Genomic DNA, 20137 nt, shown 5'->3' on the forward strand with positions numbered 1-20137 from the left:
ACCAAGCCGTTGATGTCACCGGGGGGCGTGGCACAGGGCGGAAGTGCAGGTGGATCATCGTAGAATGTAAAACGTCAATTTTACACAAACAGAAATCAAACATGGCTCTGAACAGCAATCATTCTGAATCAGGAGGCGTTATCATCAACAACAGCGAAAGGTATGGTCACGGAATCAGACTCAGTGTTTATTAATGCGTTATTATTTTATATTTATTTTAGCTGATACTGTGCTATTTCACGATTTTGTCCAAAACGACCGTAGTGAATGAATTATTGTATGTTGTGTGTTTTTGTATGCATACTAATATGACTAGTGTTGAATAACATCGCATGAACCGTTAGATCACACCCATTATATTCATTTTGCAATGTACTGCCATAAACTACCGTTTATGTATTTATTTTATGTAACATTGTTTACACACTAAAATCGCAATCCATATTCAGTCAGAAAAGTTGCGATATTTCAAAAACATGGATCTTGCGCAGCTATTAAAATCCTACTATGGTGAAGAATGAGCCTATGAATATTAATTTAGTCACGCTCAAGTTGCTTGGAAACCTTCCTGTAGCGTTCAGGCACGTAATATAATTAATATTCATGACGCTGTCCTTCGCTTGCAGAGTGTCAAGCCCCCTCTTGTGTTTCAGCCAATCACAGCTCGGCCTACTTTACGTAATTAATATTAATGAGATAAGCCATTGCCATAGTAGGATTAGTATTTCTGCTGTGAAAAAGTGCTGTGTAGTTTAACAATAATCTTCTTAACCTTCTTTTAAAAGAAATGATCTCATTACACAACTGATAAAGACTGAGATTGCTGTCCTCAGGAATGACATCATATATCTAACATCAAAAATAGTATATAAGTACCGAAATATATATTTGATACAGTATTTTTAAGCTTTTAAGTTCTTCATTACTCAATTTTTTCATTACTCTTAAATAATACTTAAACTGTATTTCTGAATGCATTCCCACAGATACTAAAACACACACACACACACACACACACACACACACACACACACACACACATACATATATATATATATATATATATATATATATATATATATATATATATATATATATATATATATATAATATACACACACACAGAGAGAGAGAGAGAGAGAGAGAGAGAGAGAGAGAGAGAGAGAGAGAGAGAGAGAGAGAGAGAGAGAGAGTTCAATGTCCTTTGTTGCTGGTATTCTGGAAAACTATAAACCATAAATCATATTGTAGCAGAACCGCTGAAGGTGGTTAAAAAAACATTCAAAAAATAGGTGTAGGATTGATTAAACTTAACTCTGAAATTTTACTACAAAGAAACGGCAAGTTACACATTGAATTAATTCTGAACTAGTAAAGACTGAAATTAGCCTGACGTGGTCATACTCAATTCTAGTGGGCGGGGCTAAACATTCTGTGGGCGGGGCTAAGTTCGGCTGGCATCCAGTCTAGACTGAAATAGTATTTTATTGTAAAATGCACTGCAATAATCTTTGTTTTATTTACAACTTTTAAAAAATCTGGTAAGAGTGTTTAGTCATTGTTACATACAGTATGTTACATGTAGTTACCCTAAAAATAACTATAAATGATGCATAATTACATGCAACTAACCCTTAACCAAGCCTGACTCCTAACCCGATAGTAAGTACACGTAGTTCCTTAATACTACTCAGTATTTAAATCTATATTTACAGTGTAACAAAGACACCTTAAAATAAAGTGTAACCAAAAATCCTTTTTTGCAGTGTCTCAGCGATGGCAAAGCTCGCTTTGATCATGTTGGCACAGAAAGTGCTGACTGTATTAAACCGAATGTGTTTTCCTCCAGTGTTTTGATGTCATATGAGAATGTGGAGCTGGTGTTCAGTGACACAGAACGCTTGCCAGAACCCTTCAGAAAAAGCAAGAAGGGAAGCATCTACCTGACACCGTACAGGGTAGGTGGTGCAAGAAAAAGAGTTTAGACCATTACGATATTTTATTTTAAATGATAAAAATAGTAACCTAAACCCCAAACCTGAACAATACATTCTGGATTCTTGGCCTTTATTGTCTTCTGATTGGCTGTTGGAATCGTCTGATGCATATATTTTTGATAAATCTCAATGGTTTGTAAATACCCTCAGCACTATGATCATTATTTTAACTGCTCATGTTGTTGGGTCTTCAGGTGATCTTCGTGACTAAAGGGAAGGACCCTCTGCAGTCTTTCATGATGCCGTTTTATCTTATAAAGGGCTGTGAGATCAAACAGCCAGTACTTGGGGCAAACTACATCAAGGGCACAATCAGCGCCGAGCCTGGAGGTAAGAACACCAAACATACCGTACTGTCTATTTACACTAAGTGCAAATAGCCCGCCTTGTTGGCAGAGGCTGTTTACACTAACGTCTGGTTGAGCCAGACAACATTTGCGGATGGGTTGTCAACAGGTGCAATAGTGTAGGGGTGAGCCCCTTGGCAGAAAGTTTTGACGCAAAACAACCCGTGTTTGAATCCGACTTTTGCGAATCCGAACTTGCTCTACTCTCTTTTCCCATGTCATATGAGATCAGAAAGGCATTTAGTTTCAATAGAAATTAAGAAAAGGTTAGAAAACTGGAAATAAAGTGTCTAACGTATGTTTGATAATAAAGTGTTTATGGGTTAGGGGTAGGTGTAAGGAGGGCATTATTGTCCAAATAAAGCAGCTTCCATTTAATAATTTTAATAAATATCAAGTCAAGTCTTTCCGAAAACTTGTGCAGGCATGCAGTGGGTGGAGATTAAAGGGTTACTTCACCGCTTTTTCATATTAAACTATGTTATTCCCTTAAAGGGATACTTCACTGCCTTTTCATATTAAACTATGTTATTCCCTTAACTAAAGCGAGTTGATACATACCTCTCTCATCTCAGTGCGTGCACTTAATCTCTCTGACGCGCGGTGATGATCTGATAGCATTTAGCTTAGCCCACTAAGCCCAGTTCATTCACTATGGAACCAAACAGAGATCAAGTTAGAAGTACCAAACACCTTCACGTTTCCCCTATTTAAATACAGTTACACGAGTAGTTGAACGATCAAGTATGGTGACAAAATAAAACGTGGCGCGTTTCTAATCGGATTAAAAAGGAGAACTATAATGAATGGCGGATTAGCACTCCTGAGAGTACTTCGGCTCGGCACAGTAAAAAGTCCCGGCCGAAACATCTTCCCTCACATCTCCCTATTGACAGAAATGAGAGAGTGAGGGGGAGGTGTGAGGAAAGGACTTTTTACTGCGCCGAGCCGAAGTACTCTCAGAAGTGCTAATTCGCCATACATTATAGTTCTCCTTTTTAATCCGATTAGAGAAGTACCACGTTTTATTTTGTCACCATACTTGATCGTTCAACTATTCGTGTAACTGTATTTAAATAGGGGAAACGTGGAGGTGTTTGGTACTTCTAACTTGAACCTGTTTGGTTCCATAGTGAATGAACTGGGCTTAGTGGGCTAAGCTAAATGCTATCAGATCATCACCGCACGTCAGAGAGATTAAGAGCACGCACTGAGACGAGAGAGGTATGTAACAACTCGTTTTAGTTAAGGGAATCACATAGTTTAATATGAAAAAGCAGTGAAGTAACCCTTTAAGAGTCACGAACACACATACACACCTATGACACACACACCATATATATCCCTGGACAACTTTCGATTCACTATATGTTTGTGTTGTTCACATTATATGCACTTACGAGCCAGTTGCCAACAAAAAACACACATTTGATGCGGTTCCACTCATGACCGGGAACAAACACACACACTTGCAGGATTCTGGAAAGACTAACTGTATCCACTGTTTCCTTAACGCTGGGTTATTTGGGAAGCTAAACAAGGTTATCTTTCCCTCACTGACAGAAACACACTTCTTTAGTGACATTTTTGATTTCGTGGTCTAAAACAAAATGACAGCGCTGCCGACGGCTCCCGTAACAAGAACGAAGTTGTTGATGGCGCTTTTGCTCTGGTTGATGTGTGCATATGCTCATTCGGGAGAAGTGCTATATACAAGCAATTCTCCCCTTCTGATTTCATATAGGGTCATACGCAAAAAAACACTTTCCGTTCTCGTTCGAATCCTGAAGGAGTGTATTTGGCACATAAATACTCCATCATAAGTCTAACTCGTTTGTGGACATTTTGCCCATGAGAATCAAACTCTTTAACAGAGTAAATAAGTTAGAATGCATGAAATTGCATTAGGAAATGTAAGTGTATATGTTCATTTGCATGGCATAGGGTGTTTGGTGGCTTGAGAACGCAAACTTTGAAATAGGCTGCAAAGTGCAAGTTTATAAAAAAAGGCTTGAAAATGATACCATTATCTTCTCTGTGTAAACTTCAAAAACGTGAATCTGTGAAAACTGTGACGGCAATACGTGTTCAGTCTGTAGGCATGCGCGTTTAAAGCGTATGTGCGCAGGTGCGTAGTCTTTCTTCACAAAGTGTCCACCAAATTACTTGTCATGTAATCATTTTACACTCTATGTTATTATTGCATATCGTTTAATGTACAACAACACTGAGGTGCAAATAGTATATCCCACTATTTATAATTATAAATATAATCTAACTACTATATACACTTATTGCTAAGAAAATACTTATTTTTACATAGTGTAAATGTCATATAATACTGCTGCTGTGAGGACAGAGGGAGGGAATAAACTTAATCTAAAAATAAAAATAAACAAATACAGCAATGTAATACGCCGACAATCATCAGATTACAGCAAGTCACTTCTCAGATCTTCAGCGTGTTCAATCAGAGAACACAAGCGCCGACACTGAGGTAACACACTGATCTGTGACTGGAAATGTCTCTATCAGCATCTGTCGTTGTGATTTGGCCTTTTTGACTTTAAAAAAACAATAGTCAGATCTAAGTCAAGACTCTTATTGAGTTTTTATTTGGATAATCTTGAAAGAAAGTATGTGGAGAGTCCTGGTTTCAGGTAATGGATCACAAAACTCACGGTTCAGATATTATTTTTTTGTAGGGTTGGGTATCGTTTAACATGTATCAATTCTGATTCTTATTGACTCCTAATTTTAATTCCAGTAAGGTTAAAAAAAACATTTAGATATCATTCACATTTATTCCAAGTCTTACTGCAAAACATTTAATTGTAGCTGAATACCATGAACAAAAATGAACAGGCTAAAAAACACTTAGTGTAAAAAAAACAAACAAACATAAAAACAACTAGCCTAATGAATATAAAGGTCAAGTATTATTAAAGACATGTAAACACTCAGTAATTAAAAGAAAGAACATTAAAACAAATATATTTAGAATTAGAGTTAAGATTTTTAAGTATTCAGGTACAGAAAATGTATTAATGTAAAATAACACTGCACTTTATGATTAAAATATACATTACAAATATAGTTACAAAAGTTATTCAGTCAAGAACAGCGTTGTCTTTTGTTGTTTAATTAACGTTATAATAGAGACGGCAGCAGGAATATTAGGCTGCTGTCACTTTAAGAGCTGCACAGATCCGATATACTGTTACGAATGCGTTTTCTTTATCAACTGTTTACGTTCACTTAAGACATAACCAACTGTGTTTACAAGGATATTTTGACATATTTTTTGTGTATTTGTCCGTTCAAGTGCAAAAAGATGCAGAAGAACTCGGTTCAGGTTGTTTTGTATGTGTGCGTTTCTTGGGCTAAAGTCACATTAAAATGCACACAGGAGAAGAATCGAAATGCACACGTCTTATCGAATCCACTGTTCTTGGAAATTTTGGAACCGGTTCTCGATATCCAACCCTAAAAGTGTGTTTCCATCACTGTTCCAGGTGGCTGGGAAGGTTCTGCGACCTTCAAATTGATCTTTGCTGCTGGCGGAGCGATTGAGTTTGGACAGCACATGCTCCAGGTGGCAGCACAGGGTACGTTTGTTTTGGACACTTTAACATATAATTAACACTCTTTTAGCATCAAATCTACAGTATTACCTTCAGTCTTTCTCGCTGATTTCAGCATCCAGAGGGCAACCAGTGACTGGAAATTTCGGCTGTCCTTACATGGCGAACGGGGCGTATGCCTACCCTCCACCTCCACCTGCTAATGACATTTATTCCGGACCTCCTCCTCTTGGATATGTCTTTCCTGGACCTCCACCTCCAAGTACATAAAACACAAATAATGCAGATGCACTGCTAAATAGTGCTGAGCAAACGAAGTACTGACGTTTAAACTTTTGCGTCCTGTAGGTGGGTCCTGGTTTGATGGCCCAGCGGCCTACATGCCGCCTCCCCCATATACAGCTCCGTTGGACCAAGCTCCTCTCGTCCCAGACCTGCCCAGAACCCCTGCAGGTCCGAGCCAAAACAAGTCACTACTGTTTTACTGATTAGCTTTATTTTTGCTCCCATTAAAATGCCTGTATTTATTGTTCTAGCGGAGGCAAAAGCAGCTGAAGCTGCAGCGAGTTCCACTGCGACTACTTTTGCTCCGATGCGGGTTTACCTGCCAGACGTGAGTTCACTAACCTGTTAACCATGTTCATCAACCTTTTAATGAAGTCCATCCATACTGTTGACAGTTCATATAACCAAGTTAAATGTGTTAAAGTCACTGATCTATAAAGAGAACAGTCATTTATATAGATCAGTGGTTAACAACCACACATAACTAAATTAAATCTGTTAACCAGGTATATCCTGTTAACAGTTCATATATAACCAGGTCTAAACGTTTCACCAAGTTCATATGTAACTAAATTAAATGTGTTAAAAATCATATATAACTGTTCAATCTGTTAACCAAGTCGGTCCTGTTAACAGTCATATATAATCAGATACTAATTTTTTAATAAAGCCTGTTAAAAGTTCATATGTAACCAAGTTAAATGTGTTAAAGTCCATATAAAACCAGGTCCAACCTGTCATTAAAGTTCGCATATAAAAAAAATATTTAAAGAGCAAGTTACCTGGTTGCCTTAAAATTTTGAGTTAATTGAAATTATAACTTTGAGTAAATACAACATTTTTGAGAATTGACATCATCCTTTATTCAAATAGTTTTAAAAGATTTAGCAAGCATATTGCATAAAAATGTGGTTTATTTGTAGTAATGCAGTGAAACATGCTAAATTGTGCCATTTTCATGATTTATCACAAAGGTTTTTATTTATTTATATGGTTCAGTTACAATAATATTTGGAGTTTCTATTTATAAAACCAATTTCCTTCATTGTATTAACTCAATTTTTTAATTTCAATGAACATAACATTACGGCAACCTGGTTACTTACTTTAAGTTAAACCAACAATATTTTTTTTTTACAGTGTAGGCTAAATCTGTTAACCAAAAAGGTCATGTATTACCAGGTCCAACCAGTTTACCAAGTCTATCCTGTTAACAAAGTCCACAAATAACCATGTTCAGCTTTTCACCAAGTTTATATGTAACAACAAGATACATTTGTTAAAAATATATAACTATGTTCAAGGTCATATGTCATAATGAAGTTCGCATGTAACCAAGTTATAATCTGTTAACCACGTATATCCTGTTAACAAAGAATCAGGTCCAAACTGTTAACCAACCTGTTAATAAAGTTCTAGATACTTGTTGTTACAGATAAACTTGGGTAATAATTTGAGAATGCTGTTTTATTTTTACTCTGAAGGACAAACCCCCACCCTACTCTCCACCCGATGACAAGAAGAACCAGTAAACAAGTCTGCAGCGAGAGCGCACATCCTCTCCTCTCCTCTCTCCTCCCTTCATTTCATCCTCTCACCGTCTCCCGCCCACTCCAACAGACTCCCACGATCGGGGACTCCAGCAGGGGGCGGAGTGATCTGCATTAATATGACCTGGCCTATATAGAGGGACAAGAGAGAGACACATGAATAAAACTTCAACAAATTCAAAGCTCGTCATGAACGAGAAGGACCTACTGTTAAGATTTCCAAAATCCGACAGAAAATGATTGAGCTTTTCTAAATTGATTTATGACTCATTTTGTATAGGTTGATGGATGATTAAAGTATTTTGCTAAGTTGCACAAGAGTTAAGGAAAAGGCCCAAAAACACTTGGGCGTTCACATTGACCACGAATCTGATCCAACTATATTAGATGCACGATGTTATTCACTTGTTAAACAAACACTCAAGCAGTCGTCTCAAAAGCCTTTAAAAACGAAACCCTTCCGATCACTTATTCGCTGCAAATCAATGTGAACGCCCCCTCTACTGCGCATTCAGTCGATGCATCGCTTTACTAACACTTTTATTGTGCTGCGAGTTGCACTTTGGCTTCTTCTGGAATCATTTTCAACTAATCAAAACAACTGTGTATAAAATCACCATATCACAAACACTACATGTTTACTGCAGTGTATACCCCAGCCGTGTTTTCTGCAGCAGTGTGTACTTGTCTTGCCGTCTCTCTGTAGCATGCAGCAGTTTGACTAAAGATGCACTTTAACCCTTCATGCACCTTCAGTCTCCTGGACAGCGTTTATGGACTCATCGTTTCCCTAATTTATTCAAACAATTATTCAGTTACGCATGGTCTTGACTGTATTGTTATTTGAAGTGTATTTTATTAAAGTAAACATGTATACAAGTGGAATGATGCATTTCATTTGAGAATCTTTTATGGTGTTTGTTATTATTCATGTACCTAATGTCCAGGGTTTCCAAAGCAGACAGATATTAAGAAGAGTTCACATTAATCGGCGAAAGTCTGTCAGGAGATCAACCCGTGAACAGCAGGACCAGACGCTTACAGATTAACTTCATTATTCCCAAAGGATGTGCTTTTCCAGTTTTCCGTTCATTCATGCAGCCCAGATGGCTTGTGCAAAGTAAATCTTTTTTTTATATTCAAACAATCTCCCAGTATTAAGCACAATTCTGCCTTCTGCTAGACAGTGCATAAAGTCAGATGTCAAGTACGCTATAACAGGAAGGAGCTCATTTAATTATGATCCCATAACGCACACAGTGCTCAAACATTCAATGGCTCCTTATAGAATGGCTATGTTCAGAATAGTATGCATTACATCAACTGTGCAGTTTGCGAAAAAAAACGTCCCATAATGCAAGGCGCTCAACCTGTCATTTAAAAAGAGAGAAATGAACCGGAAGCAACGGCCCCAATGAAATGAGTGTCCTTCCTGACTCATTTGATTCTGACTAATTGTCATTTATTTGTGGGATAGCACAATTAATTTAGCAACATAATATTATAAGCAAAGCTATGGAAGCGTGTTTCCGCCACAGAACAACGATTAAAAAAAGGTAATTGCTAGATTTGACTTCACAATTCTGTTTTTTTTCCATGACTTTTCCACGCAATCTCGCAATTCTGCCTTTTTTTCTCTCACGAATTTCAGTTTTGATATCTCGCAATTCTGACTTTATAACTTGCAATTCTGATTCAGGGTTCCCAGAAATTTCTCTTAGCAATCATTTTAAATTTTATTATGATGTGAATAAGGGACAAGGGTCATGCCAAATATTGCTCTCCGAGTCTTTAAAAGACTTAAAGTTGGCATGACTTAACTCTAAAATATACGCTCTTAATCATACATTATGACTACGGAAGCTTTTTGTTCCTCTACAGAATAAAAATAAAAAAGTAATTGCGAGTTATAAAGTCAGAATTGTAAGATATGTAAGTTTACCGGTATATCAATATGATGTGATTAGGTAGCTGCTACCAGCTAACATTCAAAAGTATTTTTTCCCTCAGAATTTGACTACAACTCGCAATTGCGAGTTTGCATCTCACAGTTCTGAGGAAAAAATGTGGCAACTATCTTTTAAATTGTTTTATTCCATGGCGTAAACAAGCTTCCATGTAAAGCATTATTTAAAACAAAATAGTGTTTAGTATGCGACAAAATGTGTGCAGTATGCAAGTATACTTTTCTGAACACAGCCAATGGCGATGGAATTAGAGTTTATGACTAGAGTATTAAGACTATTTCATAATTTAAGATGTTAAAGATAACGACATGGGTGTTGAGATGGACACATCATTAGAACCAAAAATAAACAAAATTGTACTAAAACTGATACAGTAGAAATACGTACAAATACAAAATCACTATTACGAGAATCCTAGCCCACAGGAAAACATGGAAATGAACACAACACAGATGCTTGTCGACAGCAGGCGAACACATCCGCCGATTCTCAATATTTAAAAACTCAAAATATGAATCATATACTAGAGCGGATACAGCAGATAATAATCTTGATGTCACAACATAAACACAAAGTGCACATCCGGCCCTTAAATGCAAACTCTTACAAAACTTCTTAAAAGTTCCATAATTTGGCCACTAGTAAGAACATACACACACTTTACGAAGTACGTGAACACAGACGTCAACAGATTTACAGTAACACTGTGAAATATTATTACAATTTAAAAGAACTGAATTCTATTGTAATGTATTATCAAATGAAATGTATTCCTGTGATCAAAGCTGAATTTTCCGCATCACTACTCAAGTCTTTAGTGTCACATGATCCTTCACAAATAATTTTTAATATGCTAAGTATTACAAATGCAAATATAAAACAGTTATTTTAATTTGTAATATTTCACAATTATACTGTTTGGTATTTTGATTAAATAAATGCAGCAAATGCAATATATGCAGTTCAAAAAACACAAAATATATTGATTATTCCTACCTTCTGACCAGTATTGTATATTGTGCAGTATGCATATGTATCTGTTTATTGTTATAATATATATACGTGTGTGTGTTCGTGTGTGTGTGTGTGTGTGTGTGTGTGTGTGTGTGTGTGGCCTGGTAATCCCTACGTTATGGGGCCAAAATGTCCCCACAAAGATGGCAATATCCGAAATCCTTGGGCAGGGGCAGTGTGTGTGTGTGTGTGATGGGTAGGTTTAGGGGCAGGGGCAGTGTGTGTGTGTGTGATGGGTAGGTTTAGGGGCAGGGGCAGTGTAGGGGGATAGGATGTACAGTTTGTACAGTATGAAATCCATTACGCCTATGGAAAGTCCCCATAAAACATGGAAACACGACATATGTGTGTGTTTGTGTGTGTGCACATGTATGTATACGTATGTATGTATGTATATTTAAATATGTCTCTTAGTCCAATTTACTGTCATAATTAAAAAGGGTTACTTCAGTGATTTAGCATTAAGCTTTGTATTTAAACTGGGTCATTAATGTAGTAGAAATGTGAAATAATCTTTGAATTTGGTGCCTTCTAGACTGAGAAAAGACAGAAAATGTATTTTTGTCTCATGGGGATGAAAGACAACAACTCCCAGAATGCTTTGCTTCGCTCCCCTGTGAGGCCACTCCCAAAGCCACCGCTACTGGATAACTGGATCATTTGCCCACCACGTTCATTTTCATAAAAACAGTTCAGTTAAAGAACAGACACTACAATTAAAAGCTGAACGTGTGTGTTTAATATAATGTGGGCCGAGCGCGCTGCAGGAGTCAGATTACATTCATCACTAGAGCTGAGGTAACGTCAGTCGTTCACAGCGCGTGTTCAGTCTGGAGCATTTTCAAAGCTTAAAGGTGCACTATGCAGTATTTTTGCAGTAAAATATCCAAAAACCACTAGGCCAGTGTTATATATTTTGTTCAGTTGAGTTCTTACAATATCCCAAATGTTTCCAACTATTTGTAAATTGTGAGAAAATTTCTATTTTAACCAAGGAGCCGGGACGTCTGAGTATAGCGTCTGAGAGAGTCGCTTGTCGATTGCTCATATCTCCGTTACGCTCGGTTTCCGGTTTTATTTGGCAGAAGCGCTTTACTCTTAGCAGTGTGAACATGTCACAGCAGCCGCTGTGCGAACGCACAGAGTAACGTCATTACATCACTCTAAACACACTTAAATGTATCTAATATGATAAACAGAGCTGCGTTGCCTCATACTCAAAGCTTGGAACATACTCTGCAAGAACAAAGAAATTAGTTTGCTTTCTCGAAGCGGCAAGAACAAGAACAAAGTTCGCTATGGCCAGTACATTCATACTTCACGAGAAAAGCAGGTGCCGATCATCTGCGTTTCTCTGCATTAACCACGCCCACTTTAAATGTACGACCAATCACACAATAGTTCTCGGACACCCGCAAGAAAAATATTCTGCTTAGGCGATTTGTAAAGAACAAGCTGAGAGAACTCCCAAACCAGGGCTGCGAGAACAAAATTACATCCTTTTGTTCTCGCAGCCCTGGGAAGCGAGAACTTTTTTCTCTGTTCTTGCGGAGTATGTTGCAGCCTTAACCGGAAAAGCGGAAATAGCGCCGGCGACTGTGTCTCTTCCCGTCATGATAAAAGTCCCGCTGCCTCCGAGGTGTGTTTGTATAACAATCGCTCCAGCAGCCATGGTCAGCTCCATAACACTCGGTCCTGCTCTTCTTCAAACTACAGTAACGTTAATAACCGCATCCATGAATATGATTTCTGCTGAGTCCTGTTTTCCACCGGCTGTGAGGTGAAGACCACGTGTCTCAAGATACTGCGCTCACACTTGGCATCATCAAACTACGCTTATGTTTTGAGTAGGCGCCCTCTAGCGGACGAAAAAATGACATAGTGCAGCTTTAACTTTTTCATTGGAATTAATTTGAAAAGTTGAAACACTCACTTTGCTCCGCACCGTTTACATGAATGCCCGCAGCTGCCTGAGCCGAGTGCTGCGAGTGCGATCCCACTCCCCATGCGCAGGTTCAAAACGTGGAGATAGCTCCTCTACTGACTGTAGTCTTTAGCCTCTGGCCAAAAAAAGTCCTCCGAAGACGCAAAATGACGATATTTGCGTCATCTGAGGATTTTTTTACAGAAATAAAATGCATAAATCTCCCGTTTCAGGGAGATATGGGGGGTATCATTCGAATATACTCCCGGGTTTCTACTGATACAAAGCCATATGCTAAGTCACTGAAGTAACCCTTTAAGATGTTAAAAGATAACAACAAGGGTGATGAAATGGATTACTATATACTGTTTTCTATTTGTGTGTTTATACATATACATATATATTATATAAACACACATATTATATAAAAACTGTCATTGATTACTTCAGGAAATATCTTGACTTATGACACGTCAAGCCTATGTTGCTAAAAGCATCTGCGTTCACGTACTTGCGTCAAGTATAATTCTCCTCAGGTCAACGAGAGCTTTTACAGCACCATCCCAGAGTAAATCCTGAGCTCATCAAATCTCATCCCAGCTCAAAAACACGAGGAGTAAATGATGGTGAAGGAAGGCCACACGTCTCAGGTCCAGCTACAGCAGGGAATCGGGATGCATCTATTTCCTCAGGACCATCCTGTCGGGGACAAACCAGCGCATAAATGTTCAGGCTCGTGGTTCACAGAGCGTAACAGTGACGCCCTCCCCAATCCAGCAGGCCGGGAGCAGGGCTTGTGAAAACGCGCAGTGGAAGGCGTGCAGCCGGACCTGTCCCTCGCCGTAGTAGGTCAGCGTACCGGCCTCGTAGTCCAAAAGCATGCCAATGCGCAGGGGCTGTGCGTTTAACTGCAGCTGGGCGGCGACAGACTCCTTACAGCCGGCATGCCACGCGCTCAGCTGCCGCTCGTCCAGCTGGAGGCTCCAGGACAGCTCATTCATCCCCACCATGCAGCGTTTGCCCTTCTCTTTGCGGGGTATGTTTGGGTACGTCACACCCACGTAGGCCCACGGTTTGGACACCTCCAGCTCCCAGTAATGCTGCCCGCGGGTGAAGCTCTGGAAACACAACACCTGCCAGGTGTGGTCGAAGCGGGACTCGTCGGCCGGGACGGGGCGTGGCCCAGAGGTCAGATGCTCCGCCCTCCTGTTGCTCTGGGAAAGGCGTAAGTGAGCGTTGGCGGTGCGAGGGTCAAAAGTCAGGTTGCAGCGGTCTAGGTGAAGAGAAGAATTGCAATATATGAGACTGAGAACAATATATTACCTTTTTAACACTGTATTGTACTACGTATGAGATGATGTAAGCGTACATGCGTTTAGCCCCTCCCTCTCTGCTGGATATGATGGAGTCGCAGGACTGGGAACGACAGCCAGAACTGGCCTCTTATCTTGAGGAGAGCCTACGAGACAAAGAAAAAGCAATGCTGATCAGATAGAAAAAAATATATATAAGTAACAGTTTTTAAATAATTACTTATTTAACTGTCTCATTGCAATGTTCATGACTGTTTGAATATAAATAAAGCATTACTTTGGAAATTGTCATAAAGACCATTATTTGTTCAGTATCTTTTAATCATCAGTCTTCCATAAAAATGTGTACATTGAGATATCGAACAAAATTTTAAAAGCATATACACTGAAATAGTGTATGATCTGGCATAACTGATCAGGCATAACATTATGACGACTGACAGGTGAAGTGAATATCACTGATGATCTCTTCATCACGGCTCCTGTTAGTGGGTGGGATATATTAAAGGGGGGGTGAAATGCTGTTTCATGCATACTGATCTTTTTACACTGTAAAAGACATGGAATCCCATACTAAACATAGACAAAGTTTCAAAAGTTAAGGTGGACGTTTGATGGGAGTATTTCTTTGTCAAAAATACTACTTCCGTTAGTCATAAGTTTCGGCAAGTTTTTTGAGATCATGCGTCCCCTTTGACGTTAATGGGGGCGGAATTTCCTTGTATGGGCCTTACGGACAATTCTACCGGAAGCGCGTGAGAGAGAGCGAGGGAGAGAGCGAAAGCAACAGGCTACGCCCATCAAAGCGCTGGCTTGTAGGATGCTAAACAGGTGATATAACCAGTAGCTACTGACTTACCCACTGATAGGCCGGCGGTCGATCTGTATTAGCACTTTCCTCATGCGACGGGCGAATCACTTTCCTCACAGAGCGACTCACTTTCCTCACGCGGCAGGCGAATCACTTTCCTCACTGAGCGAATCACTTTCCTCACAGAGCGACTCACTTTCCTCACGCGGCGGGCGAATCACTTTCCTCACTGAGCGAATCACTTTCCTCACAGAGCGAATCACTTTCCTCACGCGGCGGGCGAATCACTTTCCTCAGAGCGAATCACTTTCCTCACAGAGCGAATCACTTTCCTCACAGAGCGACTCACTTTCCTCACTGCAGCGCGCTGCTGCACACGTCATTATTTAGCTCCGCTCACATGACACGCCCCCACCCGCTCGGCTTTTTTCGGAAAGACTCGGAACAGCGCATCTTTCTTATATAATTATAAAAAAAATAAAGACTTTTCGGAGATATGCAGGATGCAATGCTACTCTATAGGTACTCAAGATTGACATGACACTGACTGAAACTGAGTGTTTCACCCCCCCTTTAAGCAGCAATTGAACATTTTGTCCTCAAAGTTGATGTGTTAGAAGCAGAAAAAATGGGCAAGCGTAAGGATTTGAGCGAGTTTGACGTTTTTTCAAAACTGCAGCTCAACAGATCATAAACAGTATATTATATATTTATAAAACTTTCATTGCTATGTTTATGAAAGTTTAATTGAATAAATTCATCAATTACTAATTGGTCTACCATTACTTTGGTAATCGTCACAAAAGTCTATATTTTATGTTGGGAACGTTACTTTAAAAAAGTAATTAGTTATAGTTACTCACTGCTTGTTCCAAAAAGTAAATGAGTTAGTAACTGAATTACTCTATAATAAAAGTAACTCGTTACCAGGGAAAGTAACTATTTGCGTTACTGTAAAAAATTAGTAGAACAGACAAGTGTTTATAACTTTTTTAAATGTTCAAATATGTAAAATAACTTGGATGCCCCCAATATAAAATGTTAAATGACTGAAATGGACACTTAAGAGAATAAATGATTATTATAAAACGTTGTACACTATTTTAATGTTGCTGTGGGACAATGTGAGAGACACCTATCAAATTTAATACATTATTGTAAATATCAGTAATATAGTGGAACAATAAAACAAAATAGATAGTTTAGAACTGTAATATTTATTGCACAGACCCCAACTGACCATCAAATAAATATAAAAATAAATGATGCTCTTTAAGAAAAGTCTACCAAAATTAGAAAATAATAATAGGCCTAATAAAAATATATTTGCCTAATTTATATAGCCTAGACTCTTTGTAGTGCACATTAAAATTGTAAAACTGTCAAACAACTGGTAGACATACTGTAGCCTGCTTGAAGTATTTTCTTCCTCACAAAAGGAAATAGTTTAACAAGAAGTGCTCTCTTGTTTGTATGGCGTACCCACTCTCTCTCACGGGTATTTTCCCAATGATCTATTTTGTTCCTGATCGCTAGTCGCATACGCGCGCGTGCGTGTCACACACTCTCACTCACACACACACACTCTCACACACACACACTCTCACTCACACACACACACACACACACACACACACTCACACTCACACTCACACTCACACTCACACTCACACTCACACTCACACACACACTCACACACACACACACACACACACACACACACACACACACACACACACACACACACACACGTCCGCTGAAAGACCGTGCGCCTGTTTGGATGAAAACCGCTTCAGTGAGCTCAATTATAGTAACGCCGCATTTTATTCTCAGTAACGGTGCTGTAACGGGGGAAACGGTAATTCGTTTGATTAGTCGTTACTGAAAAAATTAACGCTGTTAGTAATGCCATTTATCTATAATGCCGTTATTCCCGTCACTGATTATGATACATAGCTTGAGCAACCAAAAGTGAAAAATGTTGAGAAAATGTTTTTTGTTAGATGCCTGCTTAATGGACATCTAGTTTACTTGCTACTAAGTGCCTCAAACTAAACTCTGACTATCTTTTACAGATATGATGCCACTAACCTGACTAACTTTGGCAAATCCAGTGATTGCTTTTGTCTTAAAAACACACAATCCATCAACCTGGTACCTTGTGAATGCGCCTTTGTTCACTGGCAGACAATAAATATAATCTGTGTTCCCTGACCAACCATTCAGATTGAAACTATTTGTTTCATCAGACGGTCGGTGTTATCCAGACTCACCCTCTTTATCCTGTCCTCCGGGCACATGTGTGGCTCTCTCCAGATCCTCACACACCAGCTTAGACACGCGGGACAGGACATCTGTGATGGGGGTCATCTTCTCCTGTACGCTTACATGCACATCCACAGGAACGTCACTGAAGCGTGGGACCTCTATGAACCTGGAGTCCTGCATGAGCACACAAGGACATATTGTTTTCACAGATGTACGTTGCATGTGTGTTTAATAGTAAATGGTAACACTTTAGTTTAGGGTCCAATTCTCACTATTAAGGCGGGCGTACACTGTGCGAATTTGGACACTCGGGAGGTTGTGAGATATTGCAGACGCTACGAGTCAGTTAATTGGATGATCGCATTAAATTAGCTGGTACACAGCACGACTGTTTGCACCGCGAGCCGGTCGTGATCAAACGAGCTTTCGCATTAAACACAGAGACTGGAGCTTTCAATGTTCTTGCTGCAATAGCTTCAGATACAAAAAATATGTGTGCAAATGATTTGTTGAAAAGCAGAGAACAGTAGCCATTCCTTTCAACAGAAACAACTAGAGGGAGAAAGAGGGCGATGTGAGAGAGAGAGAACAAGCGTGTGTATCTGTGTACGCTGTATGTTTGCAGCCACTGAGCTATAGCCTAATGATACTCATAGATCGAGCCTATGTGACGTGGTTGTGCATGATTTGGCAATAGGGGACAGCCATTTGGTGGTGAAAATCAGGCCGAGTCCACAATTTTTTTTAAACATGCATTAAAATTGTTGTACGGTCGGGAGGTGCTCCTAACGTGCTTGGCTTGTTTCGCATTTCCTCTCACACGCTGCGAGTCCCGACCATACGAGCATCCACGATGTCCGCGTGATTTCTCCTGAGAGAAAAAAATCGTCTGCGAATCGCACCGTATACACCCGCCTTTAAGCAGTTGCTTATTAGCATGCATATTACTAGGATATTGGCTGTTTATTAGTCAATCAATCAACTTTATTTATATAGCGCTTTTACAATGACGACTGTTTCAAAGCAAAAGTCGTCTACAAGGTATTGTCATTATGTGCTCAAAAATTACGGGAGTTCCCTTACGAAGCCTCACATTGTACTATGAACAGCAAGTGCTGAGAACGGCGCACAAAATAATGGGAGACAGATTCAGTCGGGGTGCCAGTTCTCCAAGTACCCGTTCATTAGTACTTATAAAGTTAAAAATTCAAAATAGGCAAAATTCATAGTCAATAGTTAGTTAATTTAATAGTGAGAATTTGACCCTAAACTCAAGTGTGACTCATTAAATAACAAAAGATTAATATATAAATTAATTTGCAATATTATTGTAAAATAATTCTTAATATAACAAAAAAGAAATACAAATTTTCCCGACCAAATGACCTTAGTAAAAACAAGAAAAAAAGCAAATGGGGCCATTTATTATTTTATTTTGAGCCCCGTATTTTAAATAAAGTAAATGAGCTGTAACCTTGATGAGCTGGCATGAAGGGAGGGAACACAAGCTGCAGATCTCCTCCTGCAGGGCTACGAGCTGCATCGTTCTCTCCTCCAGCGCAGCCAGCCTCTCTTCGGCCTGAAATACGGTCACTTCCTGCTGCTGATCCAGAAACAGCTGTGTCACTTCCTGCTTCTCCACCAACACCTTTATCAGCTGTGAGAACTTGGTGTTCACCCACTGAGACGTCTGCTGTAATGAGACCTGATGGAGTAGAGGGAGGACAGCACGCCATGAGCGGCACTTCATAATTCAATAGGCATCCTTCATCTGCAACACCTATACTTTTATATATTAACGTATGTACATTTTTGGGAATTTCATCTCAGATTTAATTTCATCATCATGCCAAACAATATCCGGTCTTACATGTCCTCCTTGCATGTGTCTAACATGCAAAACTGTGAATAAGATTTGAGATTTGTGGCTAATAGAAAGATGTTGTGAGATGCATTACCTTTGCTTTTTCCATGTTCTCCATGAGCTCCAGACGGTTCCTCTCAGTGGTTTCCTGCAGTTTCTTGATTTCCACACTCTTCCTCTTTAATCCTGCCTGCATACCAAAAGAAAAATGTCAAAAAATAATAATGCTGTATCACTTACAAGGTACAAACATTTCCATTCAAAGTCATAAATGTTCAGCAACAACAAATACTTATGATGGATTGAATCTCACAAAACTTGAAGATCAAATACTGCACTCTAAATAAATAAAAAAAATTAAACACATTTTGCATAAATTAAATATAGCATTGTGACATTTCCATTATTATAATGATAATATTATGATATAAAAATGATGATATACAATATATTGAAGTTTTGGACGTCTGCCTTCAGATGGACATGAACTTTAATGCCATCCCATTCTTAATCCGTAGGGTTTAATATGGAGTTGTCCCACCCTTTGCAGCTCTAACAGCTTCAACTCTTCTGGGAAGGCTTTCCACCAGGTTTAGGAGTGTGTTTATGGGAATTTTTAACCGTTCTTCTAGAAGCGCATTAGTGAGGTCAGGCACTGATGTTGGACGAGTAGGCCTGGCTCACAGTCTCCGCTCTAATTCATCCCAAAGGTGTTCTATCGGGTTGAGGTCAGGACTCATCCACTGGAAAGTACTGTTCTCCCGGGAACCACCAAACCCAGACTCGTCCATGGGATTGTCAGACAGAGAAGCGTGATTGGTCACTCAGAGAACACGTCTCACTGCTCTAGAGTCCAGTGGCGGCTGCTTTACTCCACTGCATACAACGCTTTGCATTGCACTTGGTGATGTAAGGCTTGGATGAGCTGCTCGGCCATGGAAACCCATTCCATGAAGCTCTCTACGCACTGTTCTTGAGCTCATCTGAAGACCACACGAAGTTTGGAGGTCTGTAGATATTGACTCTGCAGAAAGGCGACTTCTGCAAGCGATTTCTCTTTGCAAATATTTTAATATTGTTTCTATGTAAATGATAACACATGGTATGCATATGCATAAGTTATCACTATTTTAATCAATTTCTATGAAAAGCACTTTGAATTGCCATTGTGTATGAAATGTGCTATACAAATAAAATTTCCTTGCCTTGCCTT

At 39.3% G+C, this 20137-nt stretch overlaps 2 protein-coding genes across 2 annotated transcripts in view; one reads left to right on the forward strand and one right to left on the reverse strand.

Moving 5' to 3' along the window:
• Positions 1-8648, forward strand: wbp2 (WW domain binding protein 2). Its single transcript, XM_067429790.1, has 8 exons — positions 1-160; positions 1850-1958; positions 2192-2327; positions 5860-5952; positions 6044-6190; positions 6277-6381; positions 6465-6541; positions 7698-8648. The coding sequence occupies exons 1-8, from the start codon at positions 102-104 to the stop codon at positions 7743-7745; spliced, it is 774 nt and encodes a 257-aa protein (XP_067285891.1). The 5' UTR covers positions 1-101; the 3' UTR covers positions 7746-8648.
• trim65 (tripartite motif containing 65) overlaps positions 8600-20137 on the reverse strand; it is a 12894-nt gene continuing 1356 nt past the window's right edge. Inside the window, exons 3-7 of the mRNA XM_067429787.1 lie at positions 19019-19114; positions 18535-18765; positions 17066-17234; positions 14038-14127; positions 8600-13941 (exon numbers count right to left, since the gene is read on the reverse strand). Of these exons, the coding sequence (XP_067285888.1) occupies positions 13397-13941; positions 14038-14127; positions 17066-17234; positions 18535-18765; positions 19019-19114 (1131 nt within the window). The 3' untranslated portion in view covers positions 8600-13396. The remainder of the gene's footprint in view (positions 13942-14037; positions 14128-17065; positions 17235-18534; positions 18766-19018; positions 19115-20137) is intronic.

This window comes from Pseudorasbora parva, chromosome 21 (genome assembly GCF_024679245.1).
Source record: "Pseudorasbora parva isolate DD20220531a chromosome 21, ASM2467924v1, whole genome shotgun sequence".
Taxonomy (NCBI): Eukaryota; Metazoa; Chordata; class Actinopteri; order Cypriniformes; family Gobionidae; genus Pseudorasbora; species Pseudorasbora parva.

Bases quoted from the DNA above. Each gene is read 5' to 3' on its own strand.
- wbp2 (XM_067429790.1), top strand. From the start codon at position 102: ATGGCTCTGAACAGCAATCATTCTGAATCAGGAGGCGTTATCATCAAC. The intron at 1,959-2,191 runs GTAGGTGGTGCA...TTGGGTCTTCAG, and splicing joins TCTACCTGACACCGTACAGG to GTGATCTTCGTGACTAAAGG. The intron at 6,191-6,276 runs GTACATAAAACA...TGCGTCCTGTAG, and splicing joins TCCTGGACCTCCACCTCCAA to GTGGGTCCTGGTTTGATGGC.